This window comes from Lolium rigidum, chromosome 7, assembly GCF_022539505.1.
Source record: "Lolium rigidum isolate FL_2022 chromosome 7, APGP_CSIRO_Lrig_0.1, whole genome shotgun sequence".
In the NCBI taxonomy this organism is placed as follows: Eukaryota; Viridiplantae; Streptophyta; class Magnoliopsida; order Poales; family Poaceae; genus Lolium; species Lolium rigidum.
In genome coordinates, this window is record NC_061514.1 from 328315288 (window position 1) to 328337462 (window position 22175).

At 42.7% G+C, this 22175-nt stretch overlaps 1 protein-coding gene and 1 long non-coding RNA gene across 3 annotated transcripts; one reads left to right on the forward strand and one right to left on the reverse strand.

Annotated features, from left to right (window-relative positions):
• Positions 1-11805: 11805 nt before the first annotated feature.
• LOC124673698 lies at positions 11806-13266 on the reverse strand. The gene has a single exon (XM_047209724.1). The coding sequence runs from the start codon at positions 13264-13266 to the stop codon at positions 11806-11808; it is 1461 nt and encodes a 486-aa protein (XP_047065680.1).
• A 4198-nt stretch (positions 13267-17464) lies between these two features.
• On the forward strand, positions 17465-20679 carry LOC124678428. Of its 2 annotated transcripts, none has more exons than XR_006994465.1 (5): positions 17465-17574; positions 18366-18406; positions 18608-18721; positions 18823-19944; positions 20589-20679. It is a non-coding gene; the product is annotated as an uncharacterized LOC124678428 (long non-coding RNA). The 2 variants fall into 2 exon arrangements; XR_006994464.1 differs by having other exon boundaries at positions 18823-19929.
• The last annotated feature ends 1496 nt before the right edge of the window (positions 20680-22175 follow it).

The following is a 22175-nucleotide window of genomic DNA, read 5'->3' on the forward strand; positions in this document are numbered from 1 at the left end:
TGCACCATCTGCACAATTCATGGCTCACTCAGGCTTGTATTTGATGAACAAACCTTATATTGCCCTCCATACGGGCAAAGCATGTAAAAATGAATATACTTATACTAGGATGAAAGAGTTGGAATGGTGAGTTCCAAGTCATGTCTGTTGAGCTTTTGCTCTTATTTAATCCGTTACAGACCTCATTACATTTACAACTTGTATTTATTTCCTGCTCAAAACTAGGACTTGTCTTCCTACATGTAATTGCTTTGTTGATTTGCTTCCCATAAAATGAGTAGGGTAAAAGCTCCACCATAGTTCACCCCTCGTGGCAGCACTGGAGAATGTGATGATGGAGAGCCGGTCAACATGGCCGAGCTGAGCTTCAGTACGACTATCGTCGTGGTGAATAAACAGATACCATGCGTAGGCTTAAGTTGGGGCTGGATGTACGCCGAGGATCCGGGGAGGAAAGATGCGCTAGCAAGCACACATGAGACATATCTACCCAGGTTCATGACCCTCGTGAGGAGCTAAAACCCCTACTCTATATGTATCGAGGTGGAAACCCCACAACAATGGTGCTCGTTGAGCTATGTAGCGAGAGGAGGATGAAGCTCTGTCTACTGAGCGTGTGAGGGGGAGAATGAGAGATCGATCCTTTGCTAAGGAGGCATGCACCCCCTTATATAGTGGGGGGCAGATTTTTTCGATAAAGGGAATATATTAATATCAGAAGATACCAATTACACCCAGCCTCTGCAACAACACAATATCCTAATAACATTACGGATGCACACAGCCAAAAAAAAGAGAAAAAGAAAACTAAGAAATAAAAGTCCCGCTGCTACAGTATCCCAGCCATAGCAACAGTAATACGTCCACCACCAAGACAACACCCGAAATTTAGACTCTTCAAAAGCAACGCTCTCAAGAAGGGAACAGTGCACTAGCGTTGTCGTCGCCCGATCAAAGATCTTAGGTTTTCACCATGAAGATAGTCTTCGCTCCCAAAACAATGCCTTCAACAAAGATATTGTCAGGCACAACCACTTAAGGTCAGACCTTGAGTTTTCACCCTGAAAGGTAAGACTCCGAACTTCACATATGTTGCCGCCCCCACTTTCATACCACTGTTGCGAACTTCGGAACACCAAGCAAGCCCCTCAACAGCGCAAAGACTTGAACCTCCATTAGCTAGTCCTCTAAAACTGGCATTCATGATATTCTCTTTTATAACTTCACCTTGGATCAGCTATCACTTGGTGTTAAAACAGAAAAGAGCTTCCCGTAGCACACTCCAAAACCAAACGATCGGAATAAAAGCATGAGCGTGCATGACCGAATACCACCGATCCAGCAAACTCCAGGCAATAGAAGCTGATATGGGGTGGCCCGATCTTCTCAGTAAGCAACGGTGGTGATGATGATCACGGGGTGATAGCAGCGGAGAACCACGGCGATGTAGTGGATGATAACTTGTATGATGCAACGAGATCTCTCGATTGGTCCCTGTCGCCAATGCAACAACTCTCAACCCTGCAAGATATTCGCAACTCCACACACTTGCGCACGTAGCCGCGACCACGAAGCGGTAAGTTAAAACCTTCTAATTCCCAAAGGAACAGCAGATCACACAAGACTTTCAGATCTACACAATATCAAGCAATATGGTGTAGGGATTTAATAGTTTTGCTAAAGCAAACAACTAAGAAAACTAGGGTTTATCTTAAACGTGGTCTAAAGCAACTTTGGGGGCGTCCTATGGACTTATATAGGATGAACTCAGGTCGAAAAAGTACGAAAATAACCGACCCAGAATAGATCTGGTCGAGACAGACTAGGACACGGCCGGTCTGGAGGCCGGTCGACCGGGCCTGGGACCGGCCGGTCCGGTTTGGACCGGGTCTGGCGCCGGGCGACGACCGGGTGAACCTCCCGGGCTTACTGGATAGTTCCCGGATGGCACAAGCGTAAAATCCGGTTGAAACCGGATGGATCCGGCGTGGGGGCCGGTTGGACCGGCCCTGGGACCGGGCTGCCCGGCGGGGCGGCTGGTTGACCGGTCCTGGCGCCGGCTGGAACATCTCCTCCTTTCGCGCATGCCTCCCGCTCCTCCCTCGCGCGTCCATGAGATATCTTCATGTCCAGCTCCATGTCCAGCTTCACGTCCATCTTCTGGTCCAGCTGTTCCTCTCCTCCTCGTGCGATGCTTGCTCCCTCCTCATACCTGATCATACATAAGTAATAGCACTTAGGCAGTATAAAGTTATCATCAATCAAAGTATCGTTTAGGAACAAGTTCACCTGTTGTTTAGGTAGCTTCGCACGAGCTCGTGTCATTGGTCCAATCCTAACTTCATTGGACTTGAGCTTCACAGCAGGATCATCTTCAACTTGCAATGACGGAGGTAGTAGTGAGGTAGGGATGTCCTCATCAGAAGCACTGTTACATTCGCCGGCGGCGCCTTCCGGAACTCAACACTCCGGCCAGATCATGAAGGGCAGGCCTCCGACAGGTCTTCATCTTTGCCCAAGAGAGACCCTAGGACCGCCGCCTTTATTCAGGTCGGGCCCCCTGATGGCGTGTATTTCACACGTTCGTTGGGCAACCCCAAGAGGAAGGTATGATGAGCACAGCAGCAAGTTTTCCCTCAGAAAGAAACCAAGGTTTATCGAACCAGGAGGAGCCAAGAAGCACGTTGAAGGTTGATGGCGGCGGGATGTAGTGCGGCGCAACACCGGAGATTCCGGCGCCAACGTGGAACCCGCACAACACAACCAAGCTACTTTGCCCCAACGAAACAGTGAGGTTGTCAATCTCACCGGCTTGTCTGTAACAAAGGATTAACCGTATTGTGTGGAAGATGATTGTTTGCAGAGAAAACAGTAGAAACAAGTATTGCAGTAGATTGTATTTCAAGAAAGAGAATTGGACCGGGGTCCACAGCTCACTAGAGGTGTCTCTCCCATAAGACGAACAAGCATGTTGGGTGAACAAATTACAGCTTGGGCAATTGACAAATAAAGAGAGCATGACCATGCACATACATATCATGATGAGTATAGTGAGATTTAATTGGGCATTACGACAAAGTACATAGACCGCCATCCAACCGCATCTATGCCTAAAAAGTCCACCTTCAGAGTTATCATCCGAACCCCTCCAAGTATTAAGTTGCAAAGCAACGGACAATTGCATTAAGTATGGTGCGTAATGTAATCAACAACTACATCCTTAGACATAGCATCAATGTTTTATCCCTAGTGGCAACAAGCACAACACAACCTTAGAACTTTCTCGTCACCGTCCCGTGTGTCAATGCATGCATGAACCCACTATCGAGCATAAGTACTCCCTCTTGGAGTTAAAAGCATCTACTTGGCCAGAGCATCTACTAATAACGGAGAGCATGCAAGATCATAAACAACACATAAGCATAGCTTTGATAATCAACATAACAAGTATTCTCTATTCATCGGATCCCAACAAACGCAACATATAGAATTACATATAGATGATCTTGATCATGATAGGCAGCTCACAAGATCCGACAATGATAGCACAATGGGGAGAAGACAACCATCTAGCTACTGCTATGGACCCATAGTCCAGGGGTAGACTACTCACTCATCACTCCGGAGGCGACCATGGCGGTGTAGAGTCCTCCGGGAGATGATTCCCCTCTCCGGCAGGGTGCCGGAGGCGATCTCCAGGATCCCCCGAGATGGGATCGGCGGCGACGGCGTCTCGCAATGTTTTCCGTATCGTGGCTCTCGGCACCGGGGGTTTCGTCACGGAGGCTATTTGTAGGCGGAAGGGCAGGTCAAGAGGCGGCGCAGGGGCCCACACCACAGGCCGGCGCGGCCAAGGGGGGCCGCGCCGCCCTAGGGTTTGGCGCCCCGTGGCCCCTCTTCGTCTCTCCTTCGGACTTCCGGAAGCTTCGTGAGAAAATAGGCCTCCGGGCTTTTATTTCGTCCAATTCCGAGAATATTTCTTTACTAGGATTTCTGAAACCAAAAACAGCAGAAAACAAAGAATCGGCACTTCGGCATCTTGTTAATAGGTTAGTTCCGAAAATGCACGAATATGATATAAAGTGTGCATAAAACATGTAGATAACATCAATAATGTGGCATGGAACACAAGAAATTATCGATACGTTGGAGACGTATCAGCATCCCCAAGCTTAGTTCTCGCTCGTCCCGAGCAGGTAAAACGATAACAAAGATAATTTCTGGAGTGACATGCCATCATAAACTTGATCATACTATTTGTAAAGCATATGTAGAGAATGCAGCGATCAAAACAATGGTGATGACATGAGTAAACAAGTGAATCATATAGCAAAGACTTTTCATGAATAGCACTTCAAGACAAGCATCAATAAGTCTTGCATAAGAGTTAACTCATAAAGCAATAATTCAAAGTAAAGGTATTGAAGCAACACAAAAGAAGATTAAGTTTCAGCGGTTGCTTTCAACTTGTAACATGTATATCTCATGGATATTGTCAACATAGAGTAACATAATAAGTGCAATAAGCAAGTATGTAAGAATCAATGCACAGTTCACACAAGTGTTTGCTTCTTGAGGTGGAGAGAAATAGGTGAACTGACTCAACATAAAAGTAAAAAGAATGGTCCTCATAGAGGAAAAGCATCGATTGCTATATTTGTGCTAGAGCTTTGATTTTGAAAACATGAAACAATTTTGTCAACGGTAGTAATAAAGCATATGCATCATGTAAATTATATCTTATAAGTTGCAAGCCTCATGCATAGTGTACTAATAGTGCTCGCACCTTGTCCTAATTAGCTTGGACTACCCGGATTATCACCGCAATACATATGCTTTAACCAAGTATCACAAAGGGGTACCTCTATGCCGCCCGTACAAAGGTCTAAGGAGAAAGCTCGCATTTGGATTTCTCGCTTTTGATTATTCTCAACTTAGACATCCATACCGGGACAACATAGACAACAGATAATGGACTCCTCTTTTAATGCTTTAAGCATTCAACAACAATTAATTCTTTTCTCATTAGAGATTTGAGGATGTTTGTCCAAAACTGAAACTTCCACCATGGAACATGGCTTTAGTTAGCGGCCCAATGTTCTTCTCTCACAATATGCATGCTCAAACCATTCAACTCAGTGTAGATCGCCCTTACTTCCGACAAGACGAACATGCATAGCAACTCACATGAAATTCAACAATGAGTTGATGGCGTTCCCCAAGTAAACATGGTTATCGCACAACAAGCAACTTAATAAGAGATAAAGTGCATAATTACATATTCAATACCACAATAGTTTTTAAGCTATTTGTCCCATGAGCTATATATTGCAAAGGTGAATGATGGAATTTTAAAGGTAGCACTCAAGCAATTTACTTTGGAATGGCTGGAAAATACCATGTAGTAGGTAGGTATGGTGGACACAAATGGCATAGTGGTTGGCTCAAGTATTTTGGATGCATGAGAAGTATTCCCTCTCGATACAAGGTTTAGGCTAGCAAGGTTATTTGAGGCAAACACAAGGATGAACTAGTACAGCAAAACTCACATAAAAGACATATTGAAAGCATTATAATACTCTATACCGTCTTCCTTGTTGTTCAAACTCAAAACTAGAAATTATCTAGACCTTAGAGAAACCAAATATGCAAACCAAATTTTAGCATGCTCTATGTATTTCTTCATTAATGGGTGCAAAGCATATGATGCAAGAGCTTAAACATGAGCACAACAATTGCCAAGTATCACATTACCCAAAACATTTATAGCAATTACTACATGTATCATTTTCCAATTCCAACCATATAACAATTTAACGAAGGAGAAACTTCGCCATGAATACTATGAGTAGAAACCAAGGACATATTTGTCCATATGCTACAGCGGAGTGTGTATCTCTCCCATAAAGTGAATGCTAGGATCCATTTTATTCAAACAAAACAAAAATAAAAACAAAACGACGCTCCAAGAAAAAGCACATAAGATGTGGCCGAATAAAAATGTAGTTTCAGGGAGGAACCCGATAATTTGTTGATGAAGAAGGGGATGCCTTGGGCATCCCCAAGCTTAGACGCTTGAGTCTTCTTGATATATGCAGGGGTGAACCACCGGGTGCATCCCCAAGCTTAGAGCTTTCACTCTCCTTGATCATGTTGCATCATACTCCTCTCTTGATCCTTGAAAACTTCCTCCACACCAAACTCGAAACAACTCATTAGAGGGTTAGTGCACAATATAAATTGACATATTCAGAGGTGACACACTCATTCTTAACACTTCTGGACATTGCATAATGCTACTGGACATTAGTGGATCAAAGAAATTCATCCAACATAGCGAAAGAGGCAATGCGAAATAAAAGGCAGAATCTGTCAAAACAGAACAGTTCGTATTGACGAATTTTAAAATGGCACCAGACTTGCTCAAATGAAAATGCTCAAATTGAATGAAAGTTGCGTACATATCTGAGGATCATGCTCGTAAATTGGCATAATTTTCTGAGCTTCCTGCAGGGCAGTGGGCTCAGATTCGTGACAGCAAAGAAATCTGGAACTGCGCAGTAATCCAAATCTAGTACTTACTTTTCTATCAACGGCTTAACTTGGCACAACAAAACTCAAAACTAAGATAAGGAGAGGTTGCTACAGTAGTAAACAACTTCCAAGACACAAAATAAAAACAAAGTACTGTAGGTAAAAACATGGGTTGTCTCCCATAAGCGCTTTCTTTAACGCCTTTCAGCTAGGCGCAGAAAGTGTGTATCAAGTATTATCGAAGGGTGGTGCATTCTCAGCGAGGTGTGGAGTTTTCTCAACTAGGCATATTATATTAGATACATAAGTTTTAGCATCTCCCTTTTTATTAGTCTTAGGTGTGCTACTCTCATCAAACAAATTTTCTGGAACAAGCCAAGCATAATTATTTTCTAGTGCATCATTCATAGCTAGGAGCTTGCATGGTATTGGTGCTTTGATCTCCTCTCCATCATCAATATTATTAGTGTATCTTATTCTATCCATATCCATCTTTTCAAGGAGACTAGCAAAATTAGTAGGAGAACCAAGCATATTGAATTTAGCAAACACCTTTCTAGCTTCTCTTGCTAGACCACCAAATTCTCTAAGAAGGGTTTCTAAAACAAAATCTTTCTTTTCCCCTTCTTCCATATCACCAAGCGTGAAAAACATGTGTTGGATTATAGGATTAAGATTAACAAATTTAGTTTCCAACAAGCGAACTAAATGCGCAGCAGCAATTTCATAAGTAGGCGCAAGATCTATCAAGTGTCTATCTTCAAAATTTTCAATGGTACTAACATGGTTGAAGAATTCTTCTATATTATTTCTCCCGACTATAGACCCACGTCCTACCGGTATGTTCTTTGTAGTAAAATTAAAAGGAAACATGATGAAATAAGTAAAGTGAATGCAGATAAACTAATTTTTTTGTGTTTTTGATATAGCAAACAAGATAGCAAATAAAGTAAAACTAGCAACTAATTTTTTTGTATTTTGATTTAGTGCAGCAAACAAAGTAGTAAATAAAATAAAGCAAGACAAAAACAAAGTAAAGAGATTGAGAAGTGGAGACTCCCCTCGCAGCGTGTCTTGATCTCCCCGGCAACGGCGCCATAAAATATGCTTGATGGCGTGTATTTCACACGTTCGTTGGGCAACCCCAAGAGGAAGGTATGATGAGCACAGCAGCAAGTTTTCCCTCGTAAAGAAACCAAGGTTTATCGAACCAGGAGGAGCCAAGAAGCACGTTGAAGGTTGATGGCGGCGGGATGTAGTGCGGCGCAACACCGGAGATTCCGGCGCCAACGTGGAACCTGCACAACACAACCAAGCTACTTTGCCCCAACGAAACAGTGAGGTTGTCAATCTCACCGGCTTGCTGTAACAAAGGATTAACCGTATTGTGTGGAAGATGATTGTTTGCGAGAGAAAACAGTAGAAACAAGTATTGCAAGTAGATTGTATTTCAGGAAAGAGAATTGGACCGGGGTCCACAGTTCACTAGAGGTGTCTCTCCCATAAGACGAACAGCATGTTGGGTGAACAAATTACAGTTGGGCAATTGACAAATAAAGAGAGCATGACCATGCACATACATATCATGATGAGTATAGTGAGATTTAATTGGGCATTACGACAAAGTACATAGACCGCCATCCAACCGCATCTATGCCTAAAAAGTCCACCTTCGAAGTTATCATCCGAACCCCTCCAAGTATTAAGTTGCAAAGCAACAGACAATTGCATTAAGTATGGTGCGTAATGTAATCAACAACTACATCCTTAGACATAGCATCAATGTTTTATCCCTAGTGGCAACAAGACAACACAACCTTAGAACTTTCGTCACTCGTCCCGGTGTCAATGCGGCATGAACCCACTATCGAGCATAAGTACTCCCTCTTGGAGTTAAAAGCATCTACTTGGCCGGAGCATCTACTAATAACGGAGAGCATGCAAGATCATAAACAACACATAAGCATAGCTTTGATAATCAACATAACAAGTATTCTCTATTCATCGGATCCCAACAAACGCAACATATAGAATTACATATAGATGATCTTGATCATGATAGGCAGCTCACAAGATCCGACAATGATAGCACAATGGGGAGAAGACAACCATCTAGCTACTGCTATGGACCCATAGTCCAGGGGTAGACTACTCACTCATCACTCCGGAGGCGACCATGGCGGTGTAGAGTCCTCCGGGAGATGATTCCCCTCTCCGGCAGGGTGCCGGAGGCGATCTCCAGGATCCCCCGAGATGGGATCGGCGGCGACGGCGTCTCAGTAATGTTTTCCGTATCGTGGCTCTCGGTATTGGGGGTTTCGTCACGGAGGCTATTTGTAGGCGGAAGGGCAGGTCAAGAGGCGGCGCAGGGGGCCCACACCACAGGCCGGCGCGGCCAAGGGGGGGGCCGCGCCGCCCTAGGGTTTGGCGCCCCGTGGCCCCTCTTCGTCTCTCCTTCGGACTTCCGGAAGCTTCGTGAGAAAATAGGCCTCCGGGCTTTTATTTCGTCCAATTCCGAGAATATTTCTTTACTAGGATTTCGAAACCAAAAACAGCAGTAAAACAAAGAATCGGCACTTCGGCATCTTGTTAATAGGTTAGTTCCAGAAAATGCACGAATATGATATAAAGTGTGCATAAAACATGTAGATAACATCAATAATGTGGCATGGAACACAAGAAATTATCGATACGTTGGAGACGTATCACCCCCACGCCGGCGACCATCCCAGGCTGTCCATGGTTGCCGCTGGAGACACCGAGCAGATCGCGTAATCCGAAGACACCGCACACGCCTGGGCACCGCCGCAGCGGAAAGCTAGCCCTCCACCGCCGGCCGCCGAGAGGCGAGGAGAATGGGACCTAGGGTTTCCCCTTGCAGCCCGCCCCCACCCTCCCTCCGCCGCCGGCAGGGCACTCCACCACCTCATCGTCCATCCTAGCATCCCCGAGCCAAGGCCAAACGCCGCCATCGAGGTCCCAGACGAAAGGTCCATGCTCCGGCCCGAGGAAGACGACCCACGCCCAACCTCCTCACGCGAGATGACGAAGAATCCCCGCCGGCTAGCCTTTGGCAGACCGCGCCCCCTAGCGGCGGCGAGAAGGGGGAGGAGAGGGGGGAGGCGGCGACGGCGGGGTAGAGTTCCCCCGGCCGGGTCGAGCTCGGGCGGCCCGGGAGGAGGACGGGAGGGTTAGGTAACCCTAGTGGGGGGCAGGTTACGCGTGAGAAACCCTAGCATTAGCTAAAGCCAGTTTCTATGGCTTGAAAGCCTTCTCCTAGGTCCTGCCTTTCATCTTGTCACTCTGACCGATCTGGATGTGACTTGCCATCATGTACTTGACTCTGTGGCCACGCTGACCACTGTTGCCTCTGTCAGTGTGGTCAGCCCATGATGACGTGCTTGCCACGATGATGAGATTCTTGCGTGATTGCAACGATAGGACGTGAGTGTTGACATTGGGTACTGGCATATGACCATTGGCCCGATGTCGGACCCCTATGCCGGCTCCTGCCAGGTATGTCGGTTCTTCACTTCTGTCGTCTTTGGTGTAATCCGAGTCAGGGTAAGTTGAACCCAATATGCCAACATAGGTAAGCCGGTATTCCCTTGTCGGCTAGCCCTAACACGGTCAACCTTAAGTTTGGTCAACGAAACTTTTACCTCCAAATAAGATTATCCTACTTACCTTTGTAAGTCGGCCTTATATAGACACAACTTGGCCATTAGGCCATACCCTTAGACTACCGGGGGTCATCCCCCCCCCCCCCACATTAGTCCACGAAGCTGGTGTGGTCCTACAGTGCTAGCTAAAAGGGCCGTAGGTTCCCCCACCAAACTCAGCTTTATCACGAAGTACCAAATTAATCATCTCGGCCATGTCCTTTCCTAGTGTGATTTTTTAGCAATTGTAAAAAAAAAGTTGGACCATTGCCCGGTTGTTCACGTGATTTTACACAAAACACTCTAAAAACTAAAAAAAAAAGCAATCGAGTCCATGCATGTCACCTCCTTGTGGCGTTGACGAGAGAAGATGGCCAGTAGAAGGTCGTCGGAGCAGGCATCGGCGATGGTGGAACACGACAATAGAGCATGTTGTTGGCGGAGGTGGAGCAAGGCGCCAAATGTGGGAGGAGGAGCGAGGCGTCGGATGTGAGCGAAGGAGCATGCCATCGGAGGTGCTCACCGTCATTGAAGAGGAGGCGGTCGTCGTCATTAGAGGTGGTGCTCATCTTTGGGGAGAAGGAGGAGAAGTGAAAAAGGAGGAGAGAAGGTGGAAAAGTGAAAAAGAAGGAGAGAAGAAGGTGGAGAAATGGAAGAGTAGAAGGGTAGAAGGTAGAGAAGAGGAAGAAGAGGAGGGGATAAAGTGGTGAAGGGGTAGATGAGGAGGGAAAAAAATAAAATTAGAGATAGTAGCTCCAGAGGTGAAGCTCTCGCGCATAGCAGGGATCCCTAGAGGGCCTGCCGGATGCGGAACATAGTGTCGCCGGACCTCCAGCAATTCTCAATACTCCCTCCGATATTTTTTTAGGATCGAAAGGAGTAGTAATTTAGCAATCCATCAGCGCCCAATCAAGGAAACCAAGTAGCTTCTTTTGCATCGAGACATTTCCTCCACCGCTTCTAGTTAACCGGCTGTGGGTAGTTTTATTCTCCATGCTCCAGCTAACAGTCATAGGGAGCTCGGTCTTCACAAACTTGCAATGGCCATTGCTCCTGGAGGATCTTGTTGTGCGCATGCAGGCCAGTACTGCAGCTTCTCCACTAGGCGGGTGAGCTCCTAACCTAGGATGTAATAGTTACCAAAGAGTACTAAAATAAATATTATTAGCTTATAAAAGGAAATAGTGTTTATGGAAAGTACCAATTTATAATATGAAAAATATTGCCACATCTGGGAGCATGTGAAGATAAAGGTAATATAAAATCATAGTAACTTCACTATACATGATGGAGCAAAATCATTGTTTGACAAAAAGACATAAAAAACATAAAAACTCCATATATATTATGTGGTTATACTTTCTAATGTGAGAACATTTTCTTATCAGAATGCCAATATATGATTAAACCATAATTGTGTCTTGAATACTAAAAGATGTTACATCAAACATGTAAGTACTTGCAACAAGATGTATAGGACACCTTTTGATACCTGCAACATTACACATTATAGCCCATGGCCACGTCCGTTTGTCATGTATCAAGAAAATACAAGAATTAAATTACATGAATTTTGAAACAACTTAGATTACACGAATTTTGAAACAAGTTAGATTAACACTCCTCGCCGCTTCCTCCCTGGCAAGGCACTGCTGTCATGCCTATCCTGAGCTTGACTTGTAACAAAATAAGAAAATGAATTGTGGGGAGGCATCCTTGATTCCCATGAAACTAGAATGAAGTCTTGTTTTGGTCTAATGCTAGGATCTGCTACAAGTTCCCCAAATTTCACAATTGGCATTTCCTTGTTGATTGAAACATCAATTTTATAGCGTGTCACGCTTAGTGGATGCAAAACATAGTCCGTTATATCCACTGAATGGCCTTGATCTATAAGAAGGGTTGGCTCCACACCATATTTGTAGAGGTTTCTGTTAACCATTTTTATTCTCATGTCCAACATGCAACGCCAAAACTGAACATTGAGGTTGTTTCTCAACACGTCCGCGAACGTATTTGCTGAGACTAGTGAACCTTGTGTACTGTGCAACGCCTCCGTAAATTCATCAACTATATGTAGTAGCCGTGGATGTTGCTCCGGGTCTGTGCTTCCGAATGCCAATGTCTTGAAAAGGTACCTCAGCTCGTCGTAAGTCAGAGCACTTAAGAAAATTGGTTTCACCGACCCAAATCGGGCTAACCTTGTAAGTCTACCTACGATTACGATCTTGCTTCCTCTGCTCATCCTCATGGAAAATGAGCGAAACTTTTTCCAGTCATCATCACCTATATCAGAAGAAAACTCAATAATTATCAACATCATCCCAAACATGGTCCTTCCCTGGTCAATCCTCATAAAGTTGTCTCCATTCAAGTGCAAAACAGAGGGGAAGCGTGAGCGAACCCTTTCGTCGCCACACGCATGAGCAACCAAAGTCTTCTTCCCAACTGCAGTGCCACCTATTATTGGAAGGACAGCCGGTGCACAATCACCAAGAGGGTTGTTTTGCTGCAACAAGAAGCTCAAGAGCCTTTGCTTCTCAGCGTGCCGGCTGAACATGAAGTTGTCGGTGTAGAGATATATGTCGTAAGGCCTACGAGACATGCGCTCGCATCCACCCAGAAGCACAACAAATTCTACCATGTTATCCACAACAATTTCTAAGCTTTCCAAGGCACCGAGGTGCGCCGCCTTCTTGTCATGCTTGTTAGTTGTTTTCCGAGAGCGCTTGAGGGGTATGGCTAAATGCAAGCTGCTAGGGGAGTCGTTGCTAACCTCGTTGAAGCCAATATGTTGGATGGTTTTGTACCTCAAGGTGTCCAGCACGTGGTATCCTCTGTACATGGCCTCTGAGATCATCTTGAGCTGCATGATCATCCCAGTGTTGGTTATGTATTGCCCGTCTGCCTCCTCAATGATGGTGCTGACTCTTATCAGGAGGCTCTGCAACCTCTCCACCATCTTCTTCTCATCTGATTGCGCATGGCTGGAGGAGTGGTACTTTTTCATCAGGAAGGAGATGAACCGGCTCACAAGTTCACCTGTAACTGCAGACATGGCAACCTCCATGGCTAGTGAGAAGATGATTGATGAGGAAAGCTGCTGGTTGGTCTCTACGATCAAATTAGCTGGACTTTGCTAAACAAGTCTACAGGAAAAGTCTCTAGGTATGATTAAACCGTTGATTGCAACAAGTGGTTGGTTGACATGGACTAGTCAACAGCTCAGGCGGCATGAATAAATTGACCAAAATTATTAGTAATCTGCACGAGGTATGTTCAAACTAATTAATTATATTTCCAAAATGTATATTTAATTAGGGACTGTGTAACCATCGTCTAGATGAAAATGTAATTGGGCTCAAGTCACATTTTTTTCCCTTCTAGTAATTCTCCATCCTGATCAGTCCCTCATTCCCGCAAATCAGTATGGACTGGCTCCCGCTCTGTTCCGATCAATCCGGTTTTATTTTTCTAGTTTTTTACAACTAACCGTGACTAAATAAACCAAGGTTTTCGCGCCCCTAATATTTTACACAAGAAATAAAACTGGCATGGAAGAAATTATGGGCATTATAGGCGATCTGCCAAAAAGAACATGGAATACGCCTGCACTTTCTCGGCCTTTTACTGTGTCTGCTTCCACGTCAACATTTTTCTTCTTCCTTCCCACGCAAAGGCAACTCCATCCCAGCAATGAACGGTGCATAAAAAGAAAAAAAAGATGAGGGGGACGGGAGATCAGATTAAAAAAAGAGGGAGAAAAATCCAGAAGAAAAAGGGATGCACGTTGGAGGGGAATGAGAACACCATGAGAACACCTACAACAACTTGAAAGAATTCACAGATCGTCAATCATCTGGATCTTCCTCAAGCAGAACACATGCATGTACCCACCACACCACCTTCTACTTTGACACTGCCTCTTCTCTTCATCCATCTTGATCAAGTGTGTGGCCTTTTTTTAATTGTCTTGATCTGCACAAAATGATTGATAGTTTTAGTTATTTATTGCACGAAAACTCCAATTAAGCTAACTAGTGAAGAAAGAGCTAGGTACATGAACTGAAAATTACACTGCGCCTGAGATCACAAGCAAACTATAGACTTTAGCACATGAGTTTAAAACGTAAAAAGAAATCAAACAAAATTCTGCGCGTACATCTCTGTGTGCAGGTCAAGTTTTGAGGTAAAACGATTTTTTGTGTCCTATTAAAAAAGATAAAGAAATGTTGTGAAGAGTTTTATTTTAGCACAAAAATTTATTCTTACATATCACACACCAACTATGGGTTTTTCGTGAAACGACTATCTGAGCACATAGAATATCGAGATGTATGAGTGCATTTTTTATCGATTTTTTTTTTCACTTAAACTCGTTTAAAAAACAGGAGCATATGCTCCCGAGTGAGAAAAAAAAGGCCTTGTCCGATTTGATGGGCATAATAACCACTACAAACGCCTTTTAAGGGAATAATTCACAATAAAATAGTTTTTTTTATTTGGGAAGTGGATAACAAAGTAGCTAGATGAGTCTATGGGAGGAGTCAATGCACCGCCCACACACCAGATAGCCGAATTGGAAAACACATTTGGCCCACATGACCCAAAGATTCATTCACCCATCATTCCTTGTTCTTGACGCCTTCTTTCTTTCTTACTTTCTTCCTTCTCCTTCAGCTTCATGTCTTCCATGAACTGGCTCATAACGCTTTCATCCTTTCAGCCAAACACAGCAGCACGCAGAGCGCTGCTTCCCCAGCCCACGGCGTCATTGACAGCACTGTTGACCCATTTCATGCAGCATGGTACATGGATAGTTAGACAACACTGAAGCTCATTTTGCAATTGAAGCTAGTAGTTTGAAAAATGAAGGAAAGGCTTGACAAACCTGACAATCGACACGGGTTCCCGCACCCGCCTTACTCCTTGTCTGTATGCCTCATAACCTGCAACATAGTTGGCTCTCGCTGTCTCGCACGTTCATACGATGCTTGATCTCTTCCTGACATCGTTCATAATATAGCGAAAATCCATCTTCCCTTTTTTTGTGTAGGTCACATAAATTCGAATTTTTCCTTTAAAATTGACTCGAGTAATTAGCATGGTGACATGTACAGGCGTGAATTATTTTAATTTTGTTGACACATTTAAATAAGGTTATTCAAATGTTTTGAATATCAGGGTATAGTGCACCCGAGTGCACCACCCTATATTCGTCGACCATGTCTCCAACTTTTGTGTGCATTTTCCGTCGACACAATTTTTTTTTTTGAGAAAACCCAGATCTGTTATATTATTTTTTCGTGGAACATGGTATATAGGGATCTGATCGGATATTGCTATTACCATATCATTTACTATATTTTTTTTCACAAGTTCTTATCGAAACGGATAATGATCGGATGCGGATTTGGATGCGGGTTATATCGGATTACAGATATGGAGCGGATTCGGATCGAAAACGGATTATTAAGCAAATATACACACAAAAATAGAAGTATGCTTTTTTTATGAAAAATATATTTGTAATTATATAGTATAGCTAAATGTGTACAACAAAGCAAATTGCGTGGTAATAGCATACATAGTTTAGCCGATGAACTAACTATATAGTCTGGATATTTAGGGTTGGGTTAATTTTATCGGATTGCCCTCTTTGTGGACCTCGGATAATCCGTATCCATTGGAAAAGGCAGCGCTATCAAAACCCACTTTTGGTTGTGTTTTTATTTATTTTTATTATTTTACGGGGAAGGTTGACCTAAAAATAGTTTTCAGATTTAAAATTCTTTATTTTATTATTTTGCAGAAATATTTTTCAGAATTTTAATAAGCCAAGCGTATATGTCCTGCAAAGGCGGCGCTATCAAAACCCACTTGTGTTTTTATGTATTTTTATTATTTTACGGGGAAGGTTGACCTAAAAATAGTTTTCAGATTTAAAACTCTTTGTTTTTATTATTTTGCAGGGAAGGTTGACCCAAAAATAGTTTTCAGATTTAAAAAAAGCCAAGCGTATATGTCATACGCTGAGGTAATCATGTGACAATGATTTTTAACCTTTGATCATTGTTTGAGTTGCTTATCGTGCAGTGCCGCACAATTGGCCACCGTATCACCATGGTGTGCTCAGTCAAGAGCACATTGACATCGTTATGTCCCTCTCTTATAAACATGAGCAAATACACTTAACTCCTCGATGTGGGACTAAATACGTCTTAATCTCTACTATATTAAATGCCTAGAGGTGGTGAGATGGTTGGTACGTCTTCTCCCCTTCCCGTTTACTTCCACCTATTCAGCCACCACGCACGATAGAAATCCGATCAGAAAAAAATAAATTCAGACGGGAATTGCGCACACAACTTCTGAACCTCCACCGCTGTCCTCTTTCCCACGACCACCACCCTCTCGGCTCTCCCATTCGGGTGAGGAACCACCGCCCTGACGGAGGATGCGTATTTCCCCGTCGCGTCCTGCAGGATCTGTGCTCAGATTCCTCTCCGCGCGCCGCCGAGATCCGCGGTAGAGAGAACCGGGGTCGCCGCCTCACGCCGACATTCCGACTGCATCCTCCGCAACCTCACGCCGGAGAAGGGAGAACCTGAACGTAGTCACCGCACCCCCACTCCCCGCGACGTCCTTCACTGCCCGCGACGTCCTTCACTGCCGCCATCTCGCTCCTCACGGCGATCACTCCATCTGGACGATGTCGCTCGACCGATCCGTTCGTCATGGAACACGGGACGTCAGTCCGGGAGCCGTCGCTGCCTTCTCAGGTCCATACAAGCACGATTCAAGGTACCACGCCTGCGTGCATAGGTGTGACAAATTCTGTTGGGTATTTGTTTTCCTCAGTTTTGTCATCTGATGGTAGATTCGTAGTTGATGCACCCGTTCTAGAAGGAATTGTCAGCACTGGCATCTTCCTCCTTTGGACTCCATCTCACGGTAAGATGAGATAGTGATTCCTTGCATCCATGCGTATGAGCACCTATTGCCCGACGAATTGTATCAATGGATTGTAAATCAAAATTATTTACGCAGTCGGTTTTAATTCAGGAAGGATTACTTAGAAATCAGCATTGACACCTTCAAGATGTCTGCAAGTAATTTGCATAGCATAGTTGATCAATGCTGTTGAGTGGTCGAAATAGTGCTTAATAACTTCTTACATTTTCCATTGCTGAGAAATATACTACCTGGGCACACTAAATCCTGAATTGAGTTTGTTTTAATAGAGTGCATGTGGTTTGGCAGAAAAGGTCAGGTACTCAAATCAAGAAGGAGATGGACGAGGTGCTTTGCTTGGGACTGCTAGCTCCTCCAGAGATCAGATGCTGTCTTATCACGATGACAAGATGTACTGTCCATGGTAAAAACTGACACACTGTTCCTTCCTTAAAAAAGGTTACTGGTCAATCTTTATTTACATAAGATTAGCTGTTTCAGTTTCATTCAGAAAATAGACCGTGTAATTGGCTGTATACCAAATAAAAAAAATGGACGATATTTATGTTGTCTTTGAGCTGATGCATGCAGGCTTCCACCAAGTCATTAAGGTAAAAAATGACTTAACCAAAGAGCACCATCTATACTTCTATTGAATTCTTTGCGCACTGAAATTTATTTATACCGGTCTGCTACTATTTTTTAAATTGAAATTCGAATTATTATATTGTTTTCCATTTTTGTGCTCTAAGCATTCTTATGTATCTAGGGGTAGTTCTTTTTGTATCCACTCTCCGTTATTGATGCGATTTGCTACACTCCATTAATTATGATCATATATATGATTTCGATTAGTGCCCGCACACATAAATTTGATCAAAGTGCTAAGTGCTAACTCAATTACCAAGGCCGCCATATTTATGGAGAAATGCATTTTGTCCTCCACTAATTATGTATTTGTATTGATAATTTTCCTTAAGATTTTGATATTTTCCCTTTGTTTGACCTTAATTATAAATATCTCATGCTTTGTTTCACACCTTTTTTTTTCACAAGTGCACACTTGCTCGCATTTGCCTTTGATGTCATCATGATTATGGTCTACTATCTGTTGTTGATCCATCATTCCAGCAGCTTACAAAATCATTTGTTTCCAAATTAAACTGCATGCTCGGTTACTGCTATATGATCTGACTAATATTTATGTGATTGCAGCTAATGTTTTTCATCGTGATTTGAAGCCAAGAATAAATTTGGTAAATGCTAATTGTAAACTTAAATATGTGATTTTGGTCGAGCATGAGTGGCATTTAATGACACTCCTAAGACTGTATCCTTAACAAGTATGTAGAATTTGCTAGACTAGAATCACATGCTTGTTTGTTGCCAAATAGATTTGTATATATAGATTGTCTTTTGCCACTTAATTTCAATATTATATTCATGATTTTATGCAGGATTATGTTGCTACTAGATGGTATATATAGGGCTTATATTTCCATGGTCCAAAGATCGTTCCTCAAGATCGCGTGGTACTAAAAGTTGATATACATGTCAAAAGGTGGCACCAGGTAGTCAGGAGTTTCACTTCAAGTTTGATGATTTGGGATGATAACAATTACAGAAACTTCCTATTAATTTTTGTTGCTGATATTTAATTTGCAATTTGTAGGACTGCTACAGTTCATTCCACACCAATTCCTCCAAAAGACCAGAAGCGTTCTAAAGTTCCCTTAATGATGAACAAAGGTAGTAGTTGATATACGTGTGCAGGTAAATAAGAAGAGAAGAGAAGCAGAAAGGAATTTGGGATGATTTCTTCAAATTCGACATTTGAATCTTTTAGTATTTCAAGTGGTAGTGTACTTTCAGAAGTTCAAGGAGAAACACTAACATTGCGCAGTACAGTTCACTCAGTTACTAGCTAAAGTCATCAACAATCAGCATGTGATGTTAAAGTTTTTGCCATCAAACTACACCCCCACATGTTGTTCTAAGATATATAGCATTTGGGTCTACAAAATACAAAAGAAGCTTAACTGACACATTTTTTTTAATCTGCTTAGGAGAGCCTGGACTGAGATGGAAGTTGTTGTCTCGTTGAGAACCAATCGTAGGACCAATTTCTCTTACCATTCTGTAAACTACCAATGAGGTTGTAGGTCTCGATATCTTATCTTGGATAAGATGTCTGGATCTTTGTACTCTTGCTGTGCTGACAATCTCCAGCGGTCCAACTCAATGAATTAGCACGATAAAACTTTGACTACCAGACTTTTTGTAACTGATCCAAGATTGATGATGGGATATTACTTGTATAATTTTCCTTGATGTTTACTGGGTTGATGAATTATGTTATTGCAACTTTTTCTGAACCATGTCCACTATTCAATTCTTAACACTCAGCTTCTTAGGGTATCACTGTAGTCTTGAACCATGACATTTTATATTTATCGCATCTGTTTTGACTAGCTTACAGAGAGTGGTATTTAGCCATAGGACTGTAAACAGGTAGTTGTTTCATTCGTTGTAGACTTAAGAGCAATCAAATGTTGTTTCTTTTGGAAATTTGAAATAAATGAAAATAAATATTCTTTGGAATGGATGGTTCAGTTCAACAATTATTTTCATTAGGTTCCTGTGAAAGCTACTACATACTAAAGTATCATCAATCTATGACAGGTTCAGCTGCACACTTTTACTGACTGTTGTGCTTTGGTGTTTTCATTGAACCAGATTGCAGTTACATAAATCAAGCTTGTTGCTGGAAAGCCAACTGGTAAAGTCTCCCGAAGTACGTGTACATATATATTTGCACGCTTGATTTTATGTTTTAACACTTGGCATGTGGAGAAAAAAGTTCTTTACTGACATTGTTGTGATACTGAAGTTCCTTTTACTCTTTTCCAATGATGTATCCCGGCAAGTCAAAGTCAAATGCTCAATGGAATGACTAATTAGCATTGAAACACCCTATGTGTTGTTGCGCCCTTAATACTATATATCCAATGTTCAATTCAGTCCAGGCTGTATCTATTCTTGTATGTCCGGCTTTGTCATAAGTAGATGAGGTTTTGGGCTCTTGGCCACCCGAATGTCTTATCTTAGTTCTCTGCATGCTGAATATAGCCAAAAGGAGGAGCCTACCTTGTAGTGTTGGTCTTCCAATTTATACATGCCTACAGGATATCTCATGTTATTATTGTTTTTTTCTGTTTTACGGATTCTTCATAGCTATAATATGTGGACCGAGGTTCACTCAACAACACTGAATTTTCTTGGAAAACAACACTTAACCCTGCTCAATATACCATTCAGAGGACAGTATCAATGCCACTAAATGGTTATTGCTTATGCTGTAAATTCATGATTTTCCAACGTGACTAAATGGTTATTGATGATGTTGTAACTCATGATTTCCTTATTTATTACATGCAGGTTTCAATCTCAAGCCCATCTAGAATTTTGCGTCGAGATCCTGGTGTACAAGTTGGGCTAGGAGGTTCAAGTTTGAAAACCAACACCAATGTAGCGTTCTGTTCAAATGTTTCTTGACTTTTCCTATTTGTTTGAGCGTTTTTCATTATTTTTTCTCTGTTGGTAAGTTATCATCCGAAGCTATCTTTTATTACCAAGTTCGATCCAATACAGGTTACACACTTACACTCCAATCAGATGTTGTTTTTTAGTTTTGACATTCTTTATACCAAATAGATATTGTGCCGACAAGCTTCTAAATTAGTGTTTCATTTTTCGCCTGGTTTTTAGACCGAAATTTCCTGATGATTCCTAAGATGTAAATCATCTGTTCTTATAAGGCTTAGCTTCACTGTTTAGATTCAATTGTTGACCAATAGCATGATAAATAAATGGACAATTGCTTGTGAAGTAGTAAGCCTCTTACATATGCTAAGCTGACGGTAACATGTTTGTGTGCCTATTCGTGATTCACAGGAATAGATGCTATCACATTTCACAAGAAGGGCATCCCATACGGGATTGGTGTGTTTTACCACGAATTCAACAAGGAGGGGATGCTTCCTGGTCTATTTGTTGTGCTCTGCTGTGATCCCGACCTCTGTCTTTCAGAACCTTTGCCCGCAACTAGAGAGAAGCTTGCCCATTGCCAGGTGAGCCACTACTACCACGATATGTAAGGATACTATATCTTCTTGGTTTCGGCGTTCCTTTACCTCACATTTCAGCACTTCTTTTGTTAATAATATGGGGATGAGAGCAAATAAGGAGGCCTCGATTCAAAGAAATCAAATGCTCTTTGGCTGCCTATTCTTTGGTGCTTGCAATGCATGATGCCTTCGCTTTCTTTGGAAGCCTGCTGCATGCTAGACTTCAACAGAAATGGTCCGCCATACGGGAAGGTTGTAATACGCCTTGATTGGCCTCTCCCTGCAGACGCAAGCCAAGCCAATTGTTGTTGTGCCATCGACTGTGGCTGCCGTGCCACAAGACTGCAAAACTGGTCGAGCAGGATTTCCCATCACTTCATACTTCAGTGATGACAGACTACATGAAGGAAATCTTGTGTGCGCAACTGGAGTATACTTGGCCTGCAGGTAAGAACCGCTCTTGCGCGTGCGGGTAAGGGGCGCTCTTGCAGCAATCCATGGCGAAATCAGGTCTAGAGTACAGTTGCTCGCCATGCTGGCTAATTTGTTATTGGCTATCTGTAGCAGTTATCCCTACCAATGCGCATGTATTTAACTATACTTGAAAGATACCTGCTTACATATATTTGTTTACGGAAGTGCATGTTCTGCAAATGTGTTATACAATAATGGTATTTGCTTATGTGAAGGGTGCGTGCTTTATTATCTAATAAAAAAACATATGATAGATTTGACTATTTTATATATTTATAAAGCATATTTGGATGAGTACGGTAAATATTTGTGTTATGGATCGTGGAATGTGATGTTTGTGTCTCATGTGTTCATTTTTCGAACCGGAGGCCATCAATCGATGATACGGCCGTATTTATTATTTTATTCAACAATGGTTTGACAA

Excerpts from the sequence above, each read along its gene's own strand:
- LOC124673698 (XM_047209724.1), bottom strand. The coding sequence starts at position 13,266 with ATGGAGGTTGCCATGTCTGCAGTTACAGGTGAACTTGTGAGCCGGTTC.